Here is a 21,003-nt window from a genome sequence, read left to right on the forward strand (position 1 = left end):
AAACAATGATGATACAGTATCGGGCAGGCAGGAACAAAGCCAGGTGTGCTGCTGAAAACATGCCCCTGGGGACAGAGAGTGTATAATGTTCCACATCTATAAAAATCACTCTCACAGAACCCATTGTGACAGAGGGGACATTGATCACTGTGTGTCACCATCTGTAACTCAGCACACTGATTACACCCAGTTTCTCCTCCTATCCATTTCCACCCCCCACTAATCCACTCTCACACTACTTCCTCCTCTTCTCTGATTAGATAGCCAGCTTCCCTCCTGTCCTGTGACACACACTTCCTGCTTCGAGATGAGAACATCTTCAATCCCAAATAGAGAGCTGATACACAGAGAGAGCTGATACACACAGAGAGAGAGAGAGAGAGCTGATACACAGAGAGAGCTGATAAACACAGAGAGAGAGAGAGAGAGAGAGCTGATACACACACACAGAGAGAGTGCGAGAGAGAGAGATGATACACAGAGAGAGCTGATACACACACACAGAGAGAGTGCGAGAGAGAGAGCTGATACACACACGAGAGAGTGCGAGAGAGAGTGCGAGAGACAGAGACAGAGACAGACAGACAGAGAGACAGAGAGAGAGAGAGCGCGAGCGAGAGCTGATACACACACACAGAGCTGATACACACAGAGAGAGAGAGAGAAAGCGCTGACACACACACAAAGAGAGCTGATACACAGAGAGAGAGAAAGCGCTGATACACACAGGGAGAGAGCTGATACACACAGAGAGAGAGATAGTTAAGGAGTGTGAGGAATTGAAGGAGGGAGAGAGAGTGGGGGGAAGGACAGGCTATTGAGTGTCCGGATACGTGCAGCTGCTGAGAGAGGTGGATGAGGGTATGGAGGGAAGAGAAAGTGGAGAAGACCCCTGAAACATGCCCCTGACTGTGGGGAACTTGGTTAAGAGGTTAGAGACAGAGAGGGGCTCATAACGCAGTCCCTCAACACCTAGACACGCATAAATACACACACAGTCTATAAATACAGTATGCCACCAGCAACACCATTTTGCAGTGCTTTACGCCTGAGCCTTGCCCCACATTCAAAACAGAGTGCATGCTGTTGTAATGCCACCAATATACTACATTTACTACAGGGGTCTTTGTTCCCCGGCCCCACCAAATATCTCTTTCCATCACGCTTTCCCTCAGAAATGAATGAAATCCTGAGTAACTACAGGTCTGTGTCTACTACACGAGGCTAACAGAGTGCTAAACTAAAAACTAGAATGGCACACTGACAACACTTCACTGGTCAATTTATCAACTCTCACACTGCCATACTGTACGACTATTAACTAGGGCTGTCAAACAATTCAAATCATTTAAAGACTTAATGGCATTAGTTAAATAGCTATTAAATCGCCATTTTTGAATTTGGTCAAATTTGGCCCTAAAGAAAGATTTTTCCATTTAAAAAGCAGTGCATTGAGTTTCAGGCATACTTTAATTGGAAGGGACAGAAACACAAAATGACCGACAGCAGAATGTTTTAATAGTATTTTCACCATAAACAACAAATGTCACTGTACCATTAATACTCCCAATGTTTCAGTAGGCCGCTCCCTCTTATCAATGTTCTTGAATAGTAAATAGTACCCGCAAAACACCAGTCTCAATGTCAACAGTGAGGAGGCGACTCCGGGATGCTGGCCTTCTAGGCAGCGTTGCAAAGAAAAAGCTATATCTCAGACTGGCCAATACAAAGAAAAGATTAGATGGGCAAAAGAACACAGACACCGGACAGAGGAACTCTGCCTAGAAGGCCAGCATCCCGGAGTCGCCTCTTCACTGTTGACATTGAGACCAGTTTCCCCCCATCAAAATGCATACAAAATGAATCCCAAACATTACTAATAAACTTTTCCAAACATGTTAAACGACGTTTATAATCAAACCTTAGGTACCCTAATACATCAATAAATGATCAAATTTAAGACGGAGAATTGTTATTGTCTTTACTGGAGAAAAATACCAAAGAACGTGCTCTCTTCCACGCGCTTGGAAACACTACAGCCAAAATGGGAGCCACCTAGAAAAACTACAATTTCTTGCTAATTTTTCCAAAAACCGGCATGCAACTCTTTCTAGACTGTTGACATCTAGTGGAAGCCCTAGGAACTGCAATCTGGGAGGATTTCGCCTTAAAAGTGACAGCCATTGAAAACAGTGCTAGGCTGAATTTTTTTTGGGGGGGATGGTTTGTCCTTGGTTTCGCCTGCCAGATCAGTTCTGTTATACTCAGACGTAAAATTAACAGTTTTAGAAACTTTAGAGTGTTTTCTATCCAAATCTACCAATTAAATGCATATCCTATCTTCTAGGCCTGCGTAACAGGCAGTTTACTTTGGGCACACTTTTCATCCGGACGTGAAAATACTGCCCCCTACCCAAGAGAGGTTAACTGCCCTGAGCAATGTACGCATCTACCCTGTATGTACGGATCTACCCTAATCTACCCTGTATGTACGCACGCAACTACCCTGTATGTACGCACGCATCTACCCTGTATGTACGGATCTACCCTCATCTACCCTGTATGTACGGATCTACCCTCATCTACCCTGTATGTACGGATCTACCCTCATCTACCCTGTATGTACGGATCTACCCTCATCTACCCTGTATGTACGGATCTACCCTCATCTACCCTGTATATACGCACGCACGCACGCATCTACCCTGTATGTACGGATCTACCCTGTATGTACGGATCTACCCTCTACCTACCCTGTATGTACGGATCTACCCTGTATCTACGGATCTACCCTGGTCCTGGGAGAGCCACAGGATGTGCAGGCTTCTGTTCAACAATACAGTCTTTCTAATCAAGACATTGATTAGTTGAATAAGATGCGTTGGTGCTTGGATAAAACAAAAACATCCACACCATGTAGCTTCAAACACCAGGGTTGGAGACCACTGTATCATATGTAGACATTAGAGGTCGACCGATTACGATTTTTCTACGCCGATACCGATTAAATCGGCCGATTGTTTTTAGAATGCATTTGTAATAATGACAATTACAACAATACTCAATGAACACTTATTTAAACTTAATATAATACATCAATAAAATCAATTTAGCCTCAAATAAATAATGAAACATGTTCAATTTGGTTTAAATAAAATACAAAAACAAAGTGTTGGAGAAGAAAGTAAAGTGCCATGTAAGAAAGCTAACGTTTAAGTTCCTTGCTCAGAACATGAGAACATATGAAAGCTGGTGGTTCCTTTTAACATGAGTCTTCAATATTCCCAGGTAAGAAGTTTTAGGTTGTAGTTATTATAGGACCATTTCTCTCTATACAATTTGCATTTCATATACCTTTGACTATTGGATGTTCTTATAGGCACTTTAGTATTGCCAGTGTAACAGTATAGCTTCCGTCCCTCTCCTCGCTCCGACCTGGGCTCGAACTAGGAACACATCGACAACAGCCCCCCCCCCCCCTCGAAGCAGCGCTACCCATGCAGAGCAAGGGGAACAACTACTCCAAGTCTCAGAGCGAGTGACGTTTGAAACGCTATTAGCGCGCACCCCGCTAACTAGCTAGCCATTTCATATCGGTTCCACCAGCCTAATCTCAGAAGTTGACAGGCTTGAAGTCATAAACAGCGCAATGCTTGAAGCTGCTGGCAAAACGCACGAAAGTGCTGTTTGAATGAATGCTTACGAGCCTGCTGGTGCCTACCATCGCTCAGTCAGACTGCTCTATTAAATCATAGACTTAATTAAAACATAATAACACACAGAAATACGAGCCTTAGGTCATTAATATGGTCGAATCCGGAAACTATCATCTCGAAAACAAAACGTTTATTCTTTCAGTGAAATACGGAACCATTCCGTATTTTATCTAACGGGTGGCATCCATAAGTCTAAATATTCCTGTTACATTGCACAACCTTCAATGTTATGTCATAATTACGTAAAATTCTGGCAAATTAGTTCGCAACGAGCCAGGCGGCCCAAACTGTTGCATATACCCTGACTCTGCGTGCAATGAACGCAAGAGAAGTGACACAATTTCACCTGGTTAATATTGCCTGCTAATCTGGATTTCCTTTAGCTAAATATGCAGGTTAAAAAAATATATACTTCTGTGTATTGATTTTAAGAAAGGCATTGATGTTTATGGTTAGGTACAGTCGTGCAACGATTGGGCTTTTTTCGCAAATGCGCTTTTGTTAAATCATCCCCCGTTTGGCAAAGTTGGCTGTCTTTGTTAGGAAGAAATAGTCTTCACACAGTTCACAACGAACCAGGCAGCCCAAACTGCTGCATATACCCTGACTCTGTTGCAAGAGAAGAGACACAATTTCCCTAGTTAAAAGAAATTCATGTTAGCAGGCAATATTAACTAAATATGCAGGTTTAAAAATATATACTTGTGTATTGATTTTAAGAAAGGCATTGATGTTTATGGTTAGGTACACGTTGGAGCAACAGTCCTTTTTCGCGAATGCGCATCGCTTATATGCAACGCAGGACATGCTAGATAAACTAGTAATATCATCAACCATGTGTAGTTAACTAGTGATTATGATTGATGGATTGTTTTTTATAAGATAAGTTTTATGCTAGCTAGCAACTTACCTTGGCTTCTTACTGCAGTCGCGTAACAGGCAGGCTCCTCGTGGAGTGCAATGTAAGGCAGGTGGTTAGAGCGTTGGACTAGTTAACCGTAAGGTTGCAAGATTGAATCCCCGAGCTGACAAAGTAAAAATCTGTAATTCTGCCCCTGAACAAGGCAGTTAACCCACCGTTCCTAGGCCGTCATTGAAAATAAGAATGTGTTCTTAACTGACTTGCCTAGTTAAATAAAAGGTGTAAAAAAAATACAAATAAAAAATGATAAATAAATGAAAAATACATATATTTTTTTTTAATTATTATTTATTTATTTTTTTAATTGGCCAAATCGGTGTCCAAAAATACCCTAATTAATCGGCCATTCCGATTAATCGGTCGACCTCTAGTAGACATCCTAGTGTTTATGCACCCATGTAGGCCCAGGTTAAAAGTGGTAGACTATACAGAGGAAAGGGTGCCATTTGGGACACATCCTTGTTGTATTGTGTTGTAACATGGACTCACCGGTAAGGTTGGTGCGGGCACTGTAGGAGCCGAGGTACTGTCCGTCTGTGTTGGGGGTGTAACACTCAAACAGCCCCTGGTCTCTGGCCTGGACCTTGGTGATGTGGAGCAGGGCTGAGTCCCTGGTCAGCCTCTCTACCCAGATCTCCTTACTGTTGACCCTCTGGCCGTACACCGCGTACGCATAGTTGGACTGGGCCGTGCTCACGATGCGGATCTCGCGGTCGGGCACCGAGGTCAGGTACATGGACCACTCAAAGTCCTGCTCCACACCCTCCTTGTAGCCGGTCACGTTGCACCAGATGGTCACGTGACTGCCCTCCGTCCGTACCAGCGGTCCACTCTGAACGGTCACTACCCTCTGGGCCACGCTCACGCCTGCTGGGGGAGAGGGGGGGAGAGGGAGAGACGCAAAGAACAAAACTGCTGTTAAAACATTTAGCATCCTGGGAGCTTTAGCTCCAGCACTCTCCCAAGAGGAACAGAGTCAACATGACATGTCCACTCAGTGTCCTGAAGAAACAGCCATGTAGTGTCTCACACACACACACACAGAGAGAGAGAGAGAGACAGTGGGGAATTATGAAATATGAGGTCAGTGTCAGGCTGTTAAAATACTGTGACCAGGAGCCATGAAACTGAGAGGAGGTCATGCTCACCACACACACGGGACAGGGGTCATGCAAGGTTGTTATTTTAGTTCTTGGTGGAGGAAATCTATGTCAGTTGAAACACCTGTGGTCAGTTTCAGCTGAGGGAGATCACAGTTCACACAGACTCCATTAAAAAGAACATACATTTCAAAAAAGAGCAGACAATACACCGCAGCACAGGCAAAAGCATGCAGGCACACACCAATCCCAAACAGAAGGGGACTAGACACTGCTTCCTGTCTACATGACCAACTGCAGAACACAGCTGTGTGTGCGCGTGTCTTTCACAGAGACCTCACAGAGGCACAATAAAGTACGTTCATTTTTCAGATTTAAACTTCCAACATCCTCTCTTCCTTGTTGATCACTCTCTCGCAGTAACTTTCTCTCCCATTCCCCATTTTTCATTCACTGTTATGACTGACTGACTGACTGACTGACTGACTGACTGACTGTGTGTGTGTGTGTATAAAAATCTAATTTTATTTGTACCCCTATATATAGCCTCGTTATTGTTATTTTATTGTGTTACTTTTTATTATTTGTCACATGCACCGAATACAACAGGTGTAGACCTTTCAGCAAAATGCTTACTTACAATCCCTTAACCAACAATGCAGTTGAAGAAATAGAGTTAAGAAAATCTTTATTAAATAAAACACAAAAATAACAATTACAAGGCTATATACAGGGGGTACAGGTTAGTCGAGGTAATTTGTACATGTAGGTAGGGCTAAAGTGACTATGTATAGATAATAAACCGCGAGAAGCAGCAGTGTAAAAACAAAGGGTGGGGGGGGGGCATTTGATTAATTGTTCAGCAGTCTTATGGCTTGGGGGTAGAAGCTGTTATGAAGCCTTTTGGCACTCCGGTACTGCTTGCCGTGCGGTAGCAGAGAGAACAGTCTATGACTTGGGTGACTGGAGTCTTTGACCATTTTTTAGGTCTTCCTCAGACATCACCTAGTATAGAGGTCCTGGATGGCAGGAAGCTTGGCCACAGTGATGTACTGGGCCGTACGCACTACCCTCTGTAGTGCCTTACGGTCGGATGGCGAGCAGTTGCCATACCAGGCGGTGATGCTCTCAATGGTGGAGCTGTAGAACTTAGAGGATCTGGGGACCCATGCCAAGTCTTTTCAGTCTCCTGAGGGGCAAAAGGTGTTGTCGTGCCCTCTTCACGACTTTGTTGGTGTGTTTGAACCATGATAGTTTGTTGGTGATGTGGACACGAAGGAACTTGAAACGCTCAACCCACTCCACTACAGCCCCGTCGATGTTAATTGGGGCCTGTTCGGCCCGCCTTTTCCTGTAGTCCACGATCAGCTCCTTTGTCTTGCTCACATTTAGGGAGAGGTTGTTGTCCTGGCACCACACTGCCAGGTCTCTGACCTCCTCCCTATAAGCTGTCTCATAGTTGTCGGTGATCAGGTGTGTGTGTGTGTGTCTGCGCATGCGTGTGTAAAAGATTATCTAGTTGAAAGATTAACATGCATGTAGACTGTGCTCAGCGAGTCGACAAAACGAGAGAAAACGTTGTGTGTGCGCTATAGTGTGAGAGTAAGATTGTCTTTTTCCTCATATTATTTAGATCCTTCTTGGTTTTGTTTTGTGGTCCTTTGTCTTTTTTTTCCATTTTGAGGCACATTTTGCTCATGAGCTCATAAAAGCGTTACAAATCTCTGATTTGTTTTTGGCTGCCTTAGTTGAAAGGGATTTCAATTCAATAAGAACAGCGTTTCAGAACAAAAAAAATTATAAAAATGAATCACTCCGAGGCTTCACTTCTCCAATGGACCACAATAAGATAGAACTGGCCATGAACTCACAGGCAGGACAGTTAAACACACTAAAACGTCTCAGGGGGATAAAGAGAAGAGGCCTCCAGGAAAATAGCAATCTTGCCAAAATACTGATGTTTTTATCTGCACTAAATGTGTGATATTTAATGTGTGGAATAGCTCACTGGTTTGATATTGGGAGGTTGTTGTTGTCATCGTCCTACATTTATCAGTTCCCTTCCACTCGCTTTCTGTCCTCGCTCGTCCACTCGCTTTCTGTCCTCGCTCGTCCACTCGCTTTCTGTCCTCGCTCGTCCACTCGCTTTCTGTCCTCGCTCGTCCACTCGCTTTCTGTCCTCGCTCGTCCACTCGCTTTCTGTCCTCGCTCGTCCACTCGCTTTCTGTCCTCGCTCGTCCACTCGCTTTCTGTCCTCGCTCGTCCACTCGCTTTCTGTCCTCGCTCGTCCACTCGCTTTCTGTCCTCGCTCGTCCACTCTCTGTGGTTTTGTTGTCTTGTCAGTAAGAGAAGATATTAACATAATACCAGACCATTAGTAACCAGGGCGCCATTCAGTCTGACCACATAGAGCTCAGAGTCACGGTGCTGTATTCCCTGATGCTCATGTTACTGCTGCCCTGGTCCAGTATTACTGCCAACAATACATTACTCACCACATGATTAGGCTGCTACTGCTCATATTGTATGAGCACTGAAACTATTATTCTCCTCCCCCACCTCTCACTCTCCGTTTCTTTCTGTCAGGCTCTCTCTCCTTCTCCCGTCTCCCTCTCTCTCATCACCCTCTCCTCATACACCCAGCCTCTCCCCCTCTACGCTTTCTCGCTCCCTCCATTCTCCCGTCTCCCTTCCTCTCTCTGAGTAAATTCCTGTCTCTCCTCAGTGCCTCGCGGTTCTCTGCATCTTTTCAGGCAGGATTTAAGAGGCTCTGTGAGACTTCAAAGCAACACAGCACTCTGCAGGCTGTTTTGAGAGGCTGACAACTACATACCAAACCCTCCAGACCTCTAACTGATCACTCTATCCCTACAAACTAATCCCTCTATACCCTCCATCTGGCTACCTCTTCACCTCTGGCTGCACTGTCTTTATCACTCGCTGCCCCGGGACTGGTAGCGTTCACTTACAAGCCTTTTATAGCTCTTTCTCTACCACCAACAGCCCACTGTTGGTCTCTCACTGTAACGTCGTCGCCACCTCAGCCCCTCGGGTCAGGCAAAGGCAGGCAGGCAGTCAATGTCACTAAAAAGATTCAATGTGACCTCAGAGCCGTTTTAAACTGCTGTTCAGCGCGGGTCATAGAGGAATGGACTTGGAAGCATTTGGCATGAACAACTTATGCACACACACACACACACACACACAAAAGAGGAAGCTGTAAAGAGGATTATGCTAAGTGGAAGGGGGGGGTAAACACTAATCCAATCATTTCTGGCTGGAAAACAGCATCATCTCACAGCACTGTACTGTTAGCACTCACACCACCAGCTTACTCCAACCCTCACAGGATAATTACACACACCTGCTAAGGTGGGAGTTACACACAAACACACGGTACAGATTATCATATTTGAAGCCATCCATCTTTTGTCATCCTGCTGGCATCAGTGGAGGCATAAGACAGTCCTGTTACCTCTCCCTCCCCCTTCATTCCTCATTATACCCAGGATGCTAAGGGCTGAGCGCTGCACATGCCAACGCTGCCTGGCTGGTCCAATGCCCAGGTGGATCTATTTCTGTCACACACACAGCTGGCTCCTCCATATGGGCCATACTACAGAGTAGAGGAGAACACAGTCCCAGTCCTGTCTCAACTCCTCCACCAAACACACTACTTTGAGGGGTAAGAAGAAGTGTGGCGGTAAGGCAACTGGAGGCACTGAAAAGGGGATAGATTATGAATATAGATTAAATAAATAAATGGGCTCAGCCTTACGGATGGGAATATAATATCTTTATTGGTATTTGAGTACTTGAGTGAGTGTTACTTTTTTTGAGAAAGACAATTTTAGATGTACACCGAGTATTCCAAACATTTGGAACAGCCTGAATTCGTCTTGGTATGGACTCTACAAGGTGTCGATAGCATGTTGATTCCAATACTTCCCACAGTTGTGACAAGTCGTCCGGATGTCCTTTTGATTGGTGGACCATTCTTGATACACATGGGAAACTGTTGAGTGTGAAAAACCCAGCAACGTTGCAGTTCTTGACACAAACTGGTGCTACATGATGGAGGCACACTGAAACACAATGACTATACTTCACTGTGTGTGTGTGTTTTCCCGCTCTACTCGGGTTAAATCTCTCCCTATGGAATCCCTTAACATCATGCCCCTTTATTAACACCCATTACGACCGACAGACACAGACAGACCTCTCTCTCAGAGCCAGTATAACAGACAGACCTCTCTGAGCCAGTATAACAGACGTCTCTCTCAGAGCCAGTATAAGACAGACCTCTCTCTCAGAGCCAGTATAACAGACAGACCTCTCTCTCAGAGCCAGTATAACAGACAGACCTCTCTCTCAGAGCCAGTATAACAGACAGACCTCCCTCTCAGAGCCAGTATAACAGACAGACCTCTCTCTCAGAGCCAGTATAACAGACAGACCTCTCTGAGCCAGTATAACAGACAGACCTCTCTGAGCCAGTATAACAGACAGACCTCTCTGAGCCAGTATAACAGACAGACCTCCCTCTCAGAGCCAGTATAACAGACAGACCTCTCTGAGCCAGTATAACAGACAGACCTCTCTGAGCCAGTATAACAGACAGACCTCTCTGAGCCAGTATAACAGACCTCTCTCTCAGAGCCAGTATAACAGACAGACCTCTCAGAGCCAGTATAACAGACAGATCGCTCTCTCAGAGCCAGTATAACAGACAGACCTCTCTCTCAGAGCCATTATAACAGACAGACACACACTACATACAGTATGAGTCAGAGTAAGGGAGAGATCACATCTTTAGCCTTTATAGGACTCTGAATTGAACTGGTCCTGTGTGGCTCAGTTGGCAGAGCATGGCGCTTGCTATACCAGGGTTGTGGGTTGGATTCCCACAGGGGACCAATATGAAACTGTATGCGCTCACTACTGTAAGTCACTCTAGATAAGAGCGCCTGCTAAATGACTCAAATGTAAAATAATTGATCATCCATCGGAGTGGTAATAATAATAATAATAATGTCTATCAGGGCCTGGCACTAATTTCCGCCTGCCAGGGAACATTCCCTACTTGCCAAAGAAACTCTCCCAGGTGTGTCAGACAGCTAACAGCTTTGGGCAAAATGTATATACTTTAGCCTCTCTTGGGTAGGGGGCAGTATTTTCACATCTGGATGAAAAGCGTGCCCAAAGTAAACTGCCTGTTACTCAGGCCCAGAAGCTAGGATATGCATATAATTGGTAGATTTGGACAGAAAACTCTAAAGTTTCTAAAACTGTTAAAATTATGGCAGGCGAAACCCCGAGGACAAACCATCCCCCCCAAAAGAATTCAGTCTACCACTGTTTTCAATGGCTGTCACTTTTATTATAAGGCGAAATCCTCCCAGATTGCAGTTCCTAGGGCTTCCACTAGATGTCAACAGTCTTTAGAAAGAGTTGCATGCTGGTTTTTGGAAAAATTAGCAAGAAATTGTAGTTTTTCTAGGTGGCTCCCATTTTGGCTGTAGTGTTTCCAAGCGCGTGGAAGAGAGCACGTTCTTTGGTATTTTTCTCCAGTAAAGACAATAACAATTCTCCGTCTTAAATTTTATCATTTATTGACGTATTAGGGTACGTAAGGTTTGATTATAAACGTTGTTTGACTTGTTTGGAAAAGTTTATTAGTAACGTTTGGGATTCATTTTGTATGCATTTTGATGGGGGGAAACTGGGTGGATTATTGACTGAAGCGCGCCAGCTAAACTGAGTTTTTATGGATATAAAGAAGGACATTATCGAACAAAAGGACCATTTGTGATGCATCTGGGACCTTTTGGAGTGCCAACAGAAGAAGATTATCAAAGGTAAGGCATTTATTAGATCGCTATTTCTGACTTCCGTGGCGCACCTGCCTGGTTGAAATATGTTTTTCATGCTTTTGTATGCGGGGCGCTGTCCTCAGATAATCGCATGTTGTGCTTTCGCCGTAAAGCCTTTTTGAAATCTGACACAGCGGCTGGATTAACAAGAAGTTACGCTTTATTTTGATGTATTACTCTTGTGATTTTATGAAAGTTAAATATTTATAATTCTGTAGTTTGAATTTCGCGCTCTGCAATTTCACCGGATGTTGGCCAGGTGGTACGCTACCGTCCCACCTGCCCATAAGTTGAATGCATCCATATGAAAAAAATGTAATTGTTATTTTTTTTCATACCACTTTACCCCTCTCAAAATCCTATCCTAATTGACATCTCTTTTCAAAGATTTGGAAGAGAGACAGGCCTTAGTTATGGCAACACTGTACATGGGCATTCTGTGGGTTTATGAGGTCAAACAATCACAATGCAACAAACTCCATCTCTGCCCTCAGCCTTCCTTGGCCCAGTCAGTCGACAGTCAGTCAGTCGACAGTCAGTCAGTCAGTCGACAGTCAGTCAGTCAGTCAGTAGACAGTCAGTCAGTAGAGTAGTCAGTCAGTCAGTAGACAGTCAGTCAGTAGAGTAGACAGTCAGTCAGTAGACAGTCAGTCAGTAGACAGTCAGTCAGTAGACAGTCAGTCAGTAGACAGTCAGTCAGTAGACAGTCAGTCAGTAGACAGTGTGGGGCTGAGAGGGTGTTTTTACAGGCAGCTTCAAAGCACTCAAGGCACACAGCAGAGTAGTCCAGCAGCACAGCCTCTGTGTAATTTACCTACCATCACACACCAGTTGAAAGACAGGCCAGCAGAGCACTGTGATGACTGACCACCAGCCCTTACCACTGACTAATGGAGAGGGAGGAGGGGAAAGAGGGAACAGACAGGAGACGCACGAGAGGAGGAGAGAGAGGGAACAGACAGGAGACGCACGAGAGGAGGAGAGAGAGGGAAAATGAGAAAGAAACAGAGCGAAAGGAGAAAAAATATAAAGGCAGAAAGAGAAATGGCTGGAAAGAGACTGAGGGGAAAAAGGCATTTGTGTTTCAACTCAGTAATTTCCGTCCCTTAAGCAATCCTCAGTCCTTCCCTCCCCCTGCTTCTCTCAGGTCAAAATTAGCCCTGCAGCCACCAAAAAGGCCAGGCTGAGAGAGAGATAGACCATCATGTCTGCTATTACCTCATCTCAACATGGGGGCGCAGAGAGGGAAAGGGGGGGACAGACGGGTATAGAGAGAGGGAGAGAAAGGCTCAGAAGGTGAGTTTTGATAAGCAGTTGTGTCGTGGCTAAGGTCCAACCTCTGAGCAAGAACAGAGACCGCAGCCTGAGTGTACAAAGAACATCAAGCAGTGATCAGTCAGTCAGTTACACACGCAGAGGCAGAGCTGGCTCATTCTTACACTTTGAGTTGTCTCCTCTCATGTTAGTACAGTGTCATGTAAGGTCCTGGTCTCTTCATGTCAACTAGCTCTAATTCATGGCCCTCCTGGGCCACCATACGCATGACCCCATCTGTATTGCCTGCCCATCACAGCTGCTGAGACCAGGCCGAGAACACCAGGGGGTAACTACCTCTCTGAGTGTGTCTCTACCCATCCCGACCCATAATTCATTCATAATTGAGGTTGATGGTGGGGAAGGGTAAAGTCGCCCAGCTCCTCTCTCGCCTCTGTCCATAATGGACATGGTTAAAAATTTAGTGTTTGTGACCAACTCACTCATCCATATAATAAACCTACTGTAGCACACAGACAGTGTCTCACTCCCTCACACACACAGACCGTACTCTGCCCCCTGTCCTGTCCCATCTGAAGTGCCCCCCTCCCCACAGTCCATTAACTCCATATAGCCACCTGCTTCCCTGTGCAAAAGCCCTCCCTCCCCCTCTTTGCCCCCCAGGGCCCTAAACCCTATCAGACCAGCCAACAACACAACAGCATGACAAAGAGATGGACATAGAACTATCCCCATACATTCACAAACACAGATCATCATCAACAAAAACAGTTTAAGGTTTTACAAACACCTTTCCTTTAAATGAGACACACACATCTGCAATCCAGTAACACACACACTCATCACACGTGTACGTACAAACTCCAGACAGCTGCTGAAGTTAATGTAACACTATAAATCCAACTTTCAGTCTTCTATAATTATCCAAACCCACATGTTAATAGCTCTGTATGACAGCTTGCTCTCCATCTCTCCCTGTTTGTGTATTAAGCCACAGATTGGAAAGGAAACTAATTAACTAATAATTAGACTCTTCAAACAGACTTCTCTACCATTGTCAGTGAATTTGGCATTCAGGATGCGAGTGAAGCTAAGCCACACACACATACAAGCTCGTAAACAAAGACAGTCTCTCACACACAGTTTCTCTTGGTCTCTCTCACGAACACACACACACACACACACACACACACAGTGTTTTCCTCTTGAGTTACAGGGATTTGATTTGAGAATCAGATCAGATGCCTCCAATGTCCCTGTGGGTTATCTTAGCTCAGACCCATGCTGACTGTATCCTATTCACCTTTTGTTTTCAATCTAAAAAACAGCCATGTGTGTGTGTGTGTGTGTGTAAGACGGGGGGGCGCGGGGTGACACTATAGGGAGGTGTGTGGGGTGGTGTGTATTGTTATGTAAGTGTGTGTGTGTGTGTGTGTGTGTGTGTGTGACAGAGTCTGTGGATGTGCTGTGCAGCAGGGGAGCCGTCTCCATAGTAACCCTGCGTCTCATGCGCATCCCACTAAGGCTGTGTTTGGGCGGAGAATCCAGTGAGGATTCTGGGTATGTAAACCCAAGTATTGTGGGTGGATCTGGAGGAGTGGAATCTGGGCTACCCTATTATCTAACAGAGCTCTGAGTAGAAGTTGCACCTAAGCACATATCTAATATCAGCTTACCCCCTATAAATCCTAACCATTAGGCAAATCTGATTTTGGACCAATGTCTAGAGGACAACCTCATCCAACTCACCCTTCTAAACCAGGGAGGGGAGAAGGGGCGGCAGGTAGCCTAGTGGTTAGAGCGTTGGACTTGTAACCGAAAGGTCGCAAGATCGAATCCCTGAGCTGACAAGTTAAAAGTCTGTCGCTCTGACCCTGAACAAGGCAGTTTAGCCCACTGTTCCTAATTTGTTCTTAACTGACTTGCCTAGTTAAATAAAGGTAAAAAAATAAATAAAAAGGGAGGTATTCAAAGTGGATGGTAGTTAATGGTGGTATTTAAAGTGAAGAGGGGGGTGGGATGTCAAGGAAATAACCACCCAAACCCAACAGACCAGTTAAACTGCCTTTTATCTTATCTGAGAGAAGGTACCTCAGACATAAAGACTCACAAAACCCCCCCAAAAAAATGTGCACTGTAAATGATTTAGGCATGCAATCACAACTGTAAAATGATCAACAGCTGTCAGAACTCTGGTGATCAGCTCTGAGGTCAAAGAGATCATGTTGTACAGAGTTCACAACTACAGAAAGAAACACAGCAGACACTACACAGTTACCCCATCCAGACACAAACCAGATGCTGCAGACAGGCACCAAATTCATTTAAGCAGGAAGGAGATTAAAAATAAGCAGGCCATTTTCCTATTTATCTTTAATGTCCAGATAATGTATCCTAAACTATGTGGAGAGAGCAGCAACAGATTTTTACTGAGTGTAACAGTAGGTCGCAGTGCTTTAGTAAAACTGACTGTTAAAACTCTCCAGTGTGATTGGAGTGTGTGTTGGGGGCGGTACTTAGCAGCGGTGACAGTTAGGTGTGAATGTCCCTACCTTTGTGTTAACTCAGCATTACAGGGTCCACTCTAGGCCTGAGGGCAACTGTAAAATTGACTCCTGCTCTGGCTGTTCTCTAAAGACTTACCATCAAAGGAAACAAACTACCCAAGTACTTACTGAGGCAGGTCTGGGTCTGATGTTCAGACTCATTTTATCTTTCTGGTCTACTGATCCTTGACCAATCAAAAAGTTGTGCTCTCTCTCAGCCCGAAGTGGACAACAACCTATCAATGACTTGTATCTCTGAATATTCATGCAGAGTTGAAAGAGAAGCAGGTGAAGTACAGTAAGTGAATGAAGTTTGTAGTGGTCTTGCTGTTGTCAGGTAAACAAGCCAGATAGAGGGAAACAATGTGATGAAGTATCATGATGTTATGGGTACACTACACACAAACACCGAAATGCCTCCAGATTTACATTGGATAAAAGGAGAGACTACAAAATGGTATATCATACAATGCAGTTGAGGAACAATGGGAAAGTAATTCTGCTTTGAACGTTGATAAACTTGTAACCCCACTTTTGAGAAAATGGCCCTTGAATATTTTGGTACACCTACTGGAGAGCTGTTCTTATCTACACCTATTCAGTATTGTTAACACCCTCAAAGGCCTTAGCCCCACCCACACGTTAAGGATTCACATGTGAGGCCATGTGCTAAACTGAGTGAGTAAGTTAGTGTAGTAAACAACCTAAGATTTCTAAACTAAAAGTGGTTTAAGTAGTAGCCTTCAATAAGGAAAAACTCCAGATAAAAAAAAACAACACTTTATCGAGTCCTATATCCTAATCAAAGTTTGTCACATGCACAGGATACAGAAGATGTAAATGGTACAGTGAAATGGTTACTTGCACAGTAGCAATATCAAAAATAGAATGTTTCCAGATTAATATTTTATAATTATTAGATGATTCTTACCCACACCTAGCTAACATTAGGCTATAACTAGCAACGCAAATGAATTTCTGAGATATGAATAATATTACTACACAGATCATACACATAACGTTAGCTAGCCAGCCAGCCAACTAACATTAGTTAGCAAACAGTACACTTTAACTGTCAATGAAAATGACTGACAAAATTACAAACATATAATATCTGAAAATGCTAGCTAGACTATCTTACCCATATACAGGGAAGAACACATTTCCCTCTCTGTCACGGTTGCCTTCTCCTTGGCTATCATCCACCGGGCATTCAACTGATTTCTAAACTCGGTCCACTTCTTCTGTGACAACAACACTGTTGGCTTCCCCATCACTGTCATCAGAAGACTACAATGTCTGGTTCAATTAATATGTTTTTACCTAAAATCAGGGATTTCCTCATTGTCAGAGTCAGAGAGAGTCAGCATGGCAGGATTGTCTTCAAAGAAAGTGGAGAGGAGGAGCAACACTTGTGCAGTTCTTCATTACACATTTTTATTTAAAGCCTACATACTAAGGAGCTCATGTTATAGACAGAAGCATGCTACATGACAGACCAATCTGAACTCATGTCTCGGCATGTCCAGCCCATCCATTATGTCAGCCAATCCTGACTAGTGGGAAGGTTCCTGTCTTTTTCTGTGGCTACACCAACTAGGTTTGTAATTTAATGATTTTACTCATATTTACAGATGGCATAAACATTTGTTAATAAGGCACATGAAAGTTCACATGTTCCAGATGGCATTTCTACCCCCAAAAAATGCATTTTGACAAAAATAATAATCATGTTTACATTCAAATGCCTCTCCTGTGAAGTAGAGACGTGTGACATACGTCTATTTTCCTAAAATGAGTCCCATATTAGCAAAATAAAACATAAAAGCAAAGTCAAAGACCTTTACAAATGGAAATAACCTAAAAACATGCACACACAGGAGAAACACGCATCCCAGCCAAGCCTCTGTAGAATGCACACAGATGTACAGTCAGGGACAGGGTGAGCGATTGCATTATGAACACTGTCTAGACATGCTTGCTCTGTATGTATACATAGGCACTCGCACACAGATACACAAACCCAGGTCATCTGCTGGCCAAACAGCTGGAAGATATGTTAGGAGCCTGAAGCGTGTCATATACCACCAATAATTTAGTTTTAGCATCAGAGTAACATCCACAAAGACACGACAGATCCACTCAAACTCACAGCAATGTTTAAACAACGCTGACTCTTCCTTGACCAAGAGGTGAAATTCCTTTCATTCTAAAAGTGTGTGTGGGTGTGTGTTTGTGACACACAGCTGTCATTCTGTGGGCAGCATTGGATAGTCAGAAGGAAGGAATCACCATTTAGACTGGCCTTCCATTAACAATATTGACAAAGTTGAGTGAATTCAATGGCAGTAAAATTAATAACTGACAGCAATTAGGATAATCCACTAGCAGGGACGAGTCAGCTAGACTTACATTTGCATGTTAGACTGCCTCATAACTATTGGTTTCCATGAGACTTAACTGATGGATTGAAACTACACAGTGAAACTGGCCTGAGATCAGTGCATACAGAGGCTTCGGCAGCAGACATGCATCGAGAGCCTATACTAACTATTCTGCAGTCAGTTGAGCCAGTATAGCCAACTGAAGCATCTCTCCATTACTGTTTAACAAGCCAGCCTCCTGCTGAACAACACATTAGACTTCCTATTAGTTATATAAAGCAGAACGGTTCAGGGATTCAGAGTTCTCTCTCTCTGCCACGACTACAGGGTAATACACACATCATTTATACAGTACCCTACGTCACCACCATGTGTAAGAGCTTTCTGTAAAGTAGAAAATTAGACAGCCAACATATTGTACTCTTTTTCTGCTGTCCATCTCTATAGGAAAACCATAGCATTTCTATGATGTATTGCATTTCATTCTACACCTTCATTTCACCTTGGGAAATGTACAATTATTCCAATGTATCAATCAATCAATATCTCCTACATGAAGTTGACCAGCTGAAAGGGTAAGTGAACTAACAAGAAGACTGTTAATCTAACCCAATGGCAGGGATCCACCCCCCTCCCCCAGCATGCATCCCATCCAGGAACAGAGCAGCCATCTGGTGTGTGTACTGTGTAGACTATGCTAGATGTGTCAGTGAAAGTGTATGTCCCGTGTGGCTCAGTTGGTAGCGCATGGTGTTTGCAACGACAGGGTTGTGGGGTTCGATTCCCACGGGGGACCAGTACGGGAAAAACATTTTTTTATGAAATGTATGCATTCACTACTGTAAGTCGCTCTGGATAAGAGCGTCTGCTAAATGACTCAAATGTAAATGTATGTCATGTGCATGACAGGGAGAGAATAGCTGAGTGTCCCAAGGTGCTATATAAAGTGAAAAATGTAAGGTGTCTGTGTGTATTGACTACAGGCACTAATAAGGGGATGTGGTCACTGTTATCCAACTCATCCAGAGAAAGAGGAGCTTGAGTCTGCGGGGGTTAATCTGAGACTTACATCCAAATATCACATGAACCTGGTTCTCCCCCCTCCACACACACACACACACACACAATGATAGAAAAACAATAACTTGTTCACAGCTATAATAGAGCTGTGAAACATAAACATGCAGACACAGCTGTCCAAAGGCATCTGTAAGTGAGTAGTGAGCAATGATGGATTTATATACATCATTGGTAGTGAGTAACACAATGCCCCCTCCCTAGACCAGTGACTCCTACTGAGGTGGCATTGGCAAACACACACTCTCACACCTACATACATTCAGAGTTTGGATTTGTCATTCAGGTGTGTCGTCATGCAGATGTCTTGGCATGCAGGTGTGCTATGACTCAGGTGTCGGAGTCTGGGGACGAACTGTTCTTCTTAATTAAATAGACAGAATTCTAAAAAGGCACAATCTTTTTTTGAAAGTGCATAGTAACAATTGAATAGCATTCGGGGTTCTTATTTGTTCTCTCATGTAATTAAATAGACAAGAAAGAGAAAGATGACTATGTTTCCAATCTAAGCAATAGGGTACAGGCGTGACTTACCAAGCAGCGCACACGCAGTAAGGAGCGTGCGGATGCCCATTGTCTTCCGTCTTTCTCTCCCCTCAGACACCGTTCCTATAATCCGTTTGGCGAGGCAAAACTTCAGTCTGTTTTGAGGCGACGGACGGGTAGGTCTGGTGCCCCCCGGGGATCGAACCTGCTGGGTTGACTTGAGACTGAGATCCGCCTACCGCCTGTGGGATACCCTCACCTATCTCCCGTATCCTGCTTTGAGATGCGGGGCTTGGTAGACTCGGGTGTCGTTTCTCTGTATCACCTTCAACTATCTATCCTATTGTCAATGATATGCACCCATAAAAGACGTCTACCCTGACCCTTCTTCCTTTCTTACGCATCGGACAGAGAGACTGCGGAGGCCCTTCGCTGTATAACGACAAACCACCTCACCAGGGAAAGTCCAGCGTGTGTGGATGTCTTGCTTTGTTAGTGCGCTATTTAGAATTGTGCCAACACCCCCCAAAAATCGGATCAATATGTAAAATAAATACGTAAAGTCCTTCTACTGAGAATGTACATAAAATACTTAATTTCCGTGGGCGTCCTCTTCCTCCGGGGAGATAGCGCTATCCAAATGCACGCTGGTTCGGTAAAATCAATCTCCTTTCACTGCTTCACTACAACAACAAAAAACACTCGGAGTCGATGGGCGGGCGCTCTAGCGGCAGAACATAATACAAAATTAACGTGCCATAGGATGGACTTCCGAGCGAATTCGTCAATGGACCGAACCCACCGCAAATTAACCAAAGTAGCCTACCTTTTATTTTAATTGTTTATAAAAGTATCCGAAACGTTTATTATCGTTGATCAGAGAATTGAGTGTTGTTCATAGCCTACACAAAGCGTTGTTCGGGCACAAATATATTGATAAACCCACACCGCGAGAATAACCTCACATTTCAGATGTGTTTCTGATCAATAATTTAGTCAAAAGGATCAGTTGCTGTTCTTCAACGGCTTCGAGTCAAGTCCTTCTTCTGCAAATTCAGTTTAAAATCAATCTTTTCTGAATATTCCCCAGGTGTATTCCTTGTATGTCATTTCCTGGTTGGAAGAAATTCCCTTTGAGCGCTGTAATTTAGTATTCCCTGCCATTTGAAAGACTAACTAGCATGCCACACAATCCCACCCCCAAGCAGAAACCACGCCCCATGGGCAACTTCCCACAATTCACTCAGTAAGGACTAACACCGACCAACTCCAATTGGCCAAAAGGTGTGACTAAATCGATTATTTTTACAATTTCCAAATGTATTCATATGCAGTAAATCGGATAGAGCATACACTTGGTATGGGCATGGGATATTACATGCCCCTTTTTATTGAATTAAATATTAGGTCTTGAATTTTATGATACCAATAATAATAGTCTTGAGATTTATTAAACAGCATGTGTTTTTGCTTTTCAATTTCTCTCTCCAAAATATACAGGGCCATAGATTAATCCTATCAGCTGAGAATAAACACAAAGCCTTATGATTCCTATAAGCAGTTTACAACATATATGGGATTCAGCACTTCAGCTAGAGCTAACTTGAAATCAAGAGGGCTGACC

The 21,003-nt window shown here is 43.9% G+C and overlaps 1 protein-coding gene across 3 annotated transcripts in view; it reads right to left on the bottom strand.

Annotated features, from left to right (window-relative positions):
- Positions 1-20,554, bottom strand: part of LOC106582101 (immunoglobulin superfamily member 3) — an 89,634-nt gene extending 69,080 nt beyond the window's left edge. Inside the window, exons 1-2 of one of the 3 annotated variants that reach the window (XM_014164845.2) lie at positions 19,428-20,553; positions 5,128-5,508 (exon numbers count right to left, since the gene is read on the bottom strand). In XM_014164845.2, coding sequence (XP_014020320.1) covers positions 5,128-5,508; positions 19,428-19,467 — 421 coding nt within the window. In that variant the 5' untranslated portion in view covers positions 19,468-20,553. Of the gene's footprint in view, positions 1-5,127; positions 5,509-19,427 lie in introns of all 3 variants that reach the window. The other 2 variants (XM_014164846.2, XM_045704655.1) reach the window with 2 other exon arrangements.
- Between the last annotated feature and the right edge of the window lie 449 nt (positions 20,555-21,003).

Source organism: Salmo salar, chromosome ssa21 (assembly GCF_905237065.1).
Source record: "Salmo salar chromosome ssa21, Ssal_v3.1, whole genome shotgun sequence".
Lineage (NCBI taxonomy): Eukaryota > Metazoa > Chordata > Actinopteri > Salmoniformes > Salmonidae > Salmo > Salmo salar.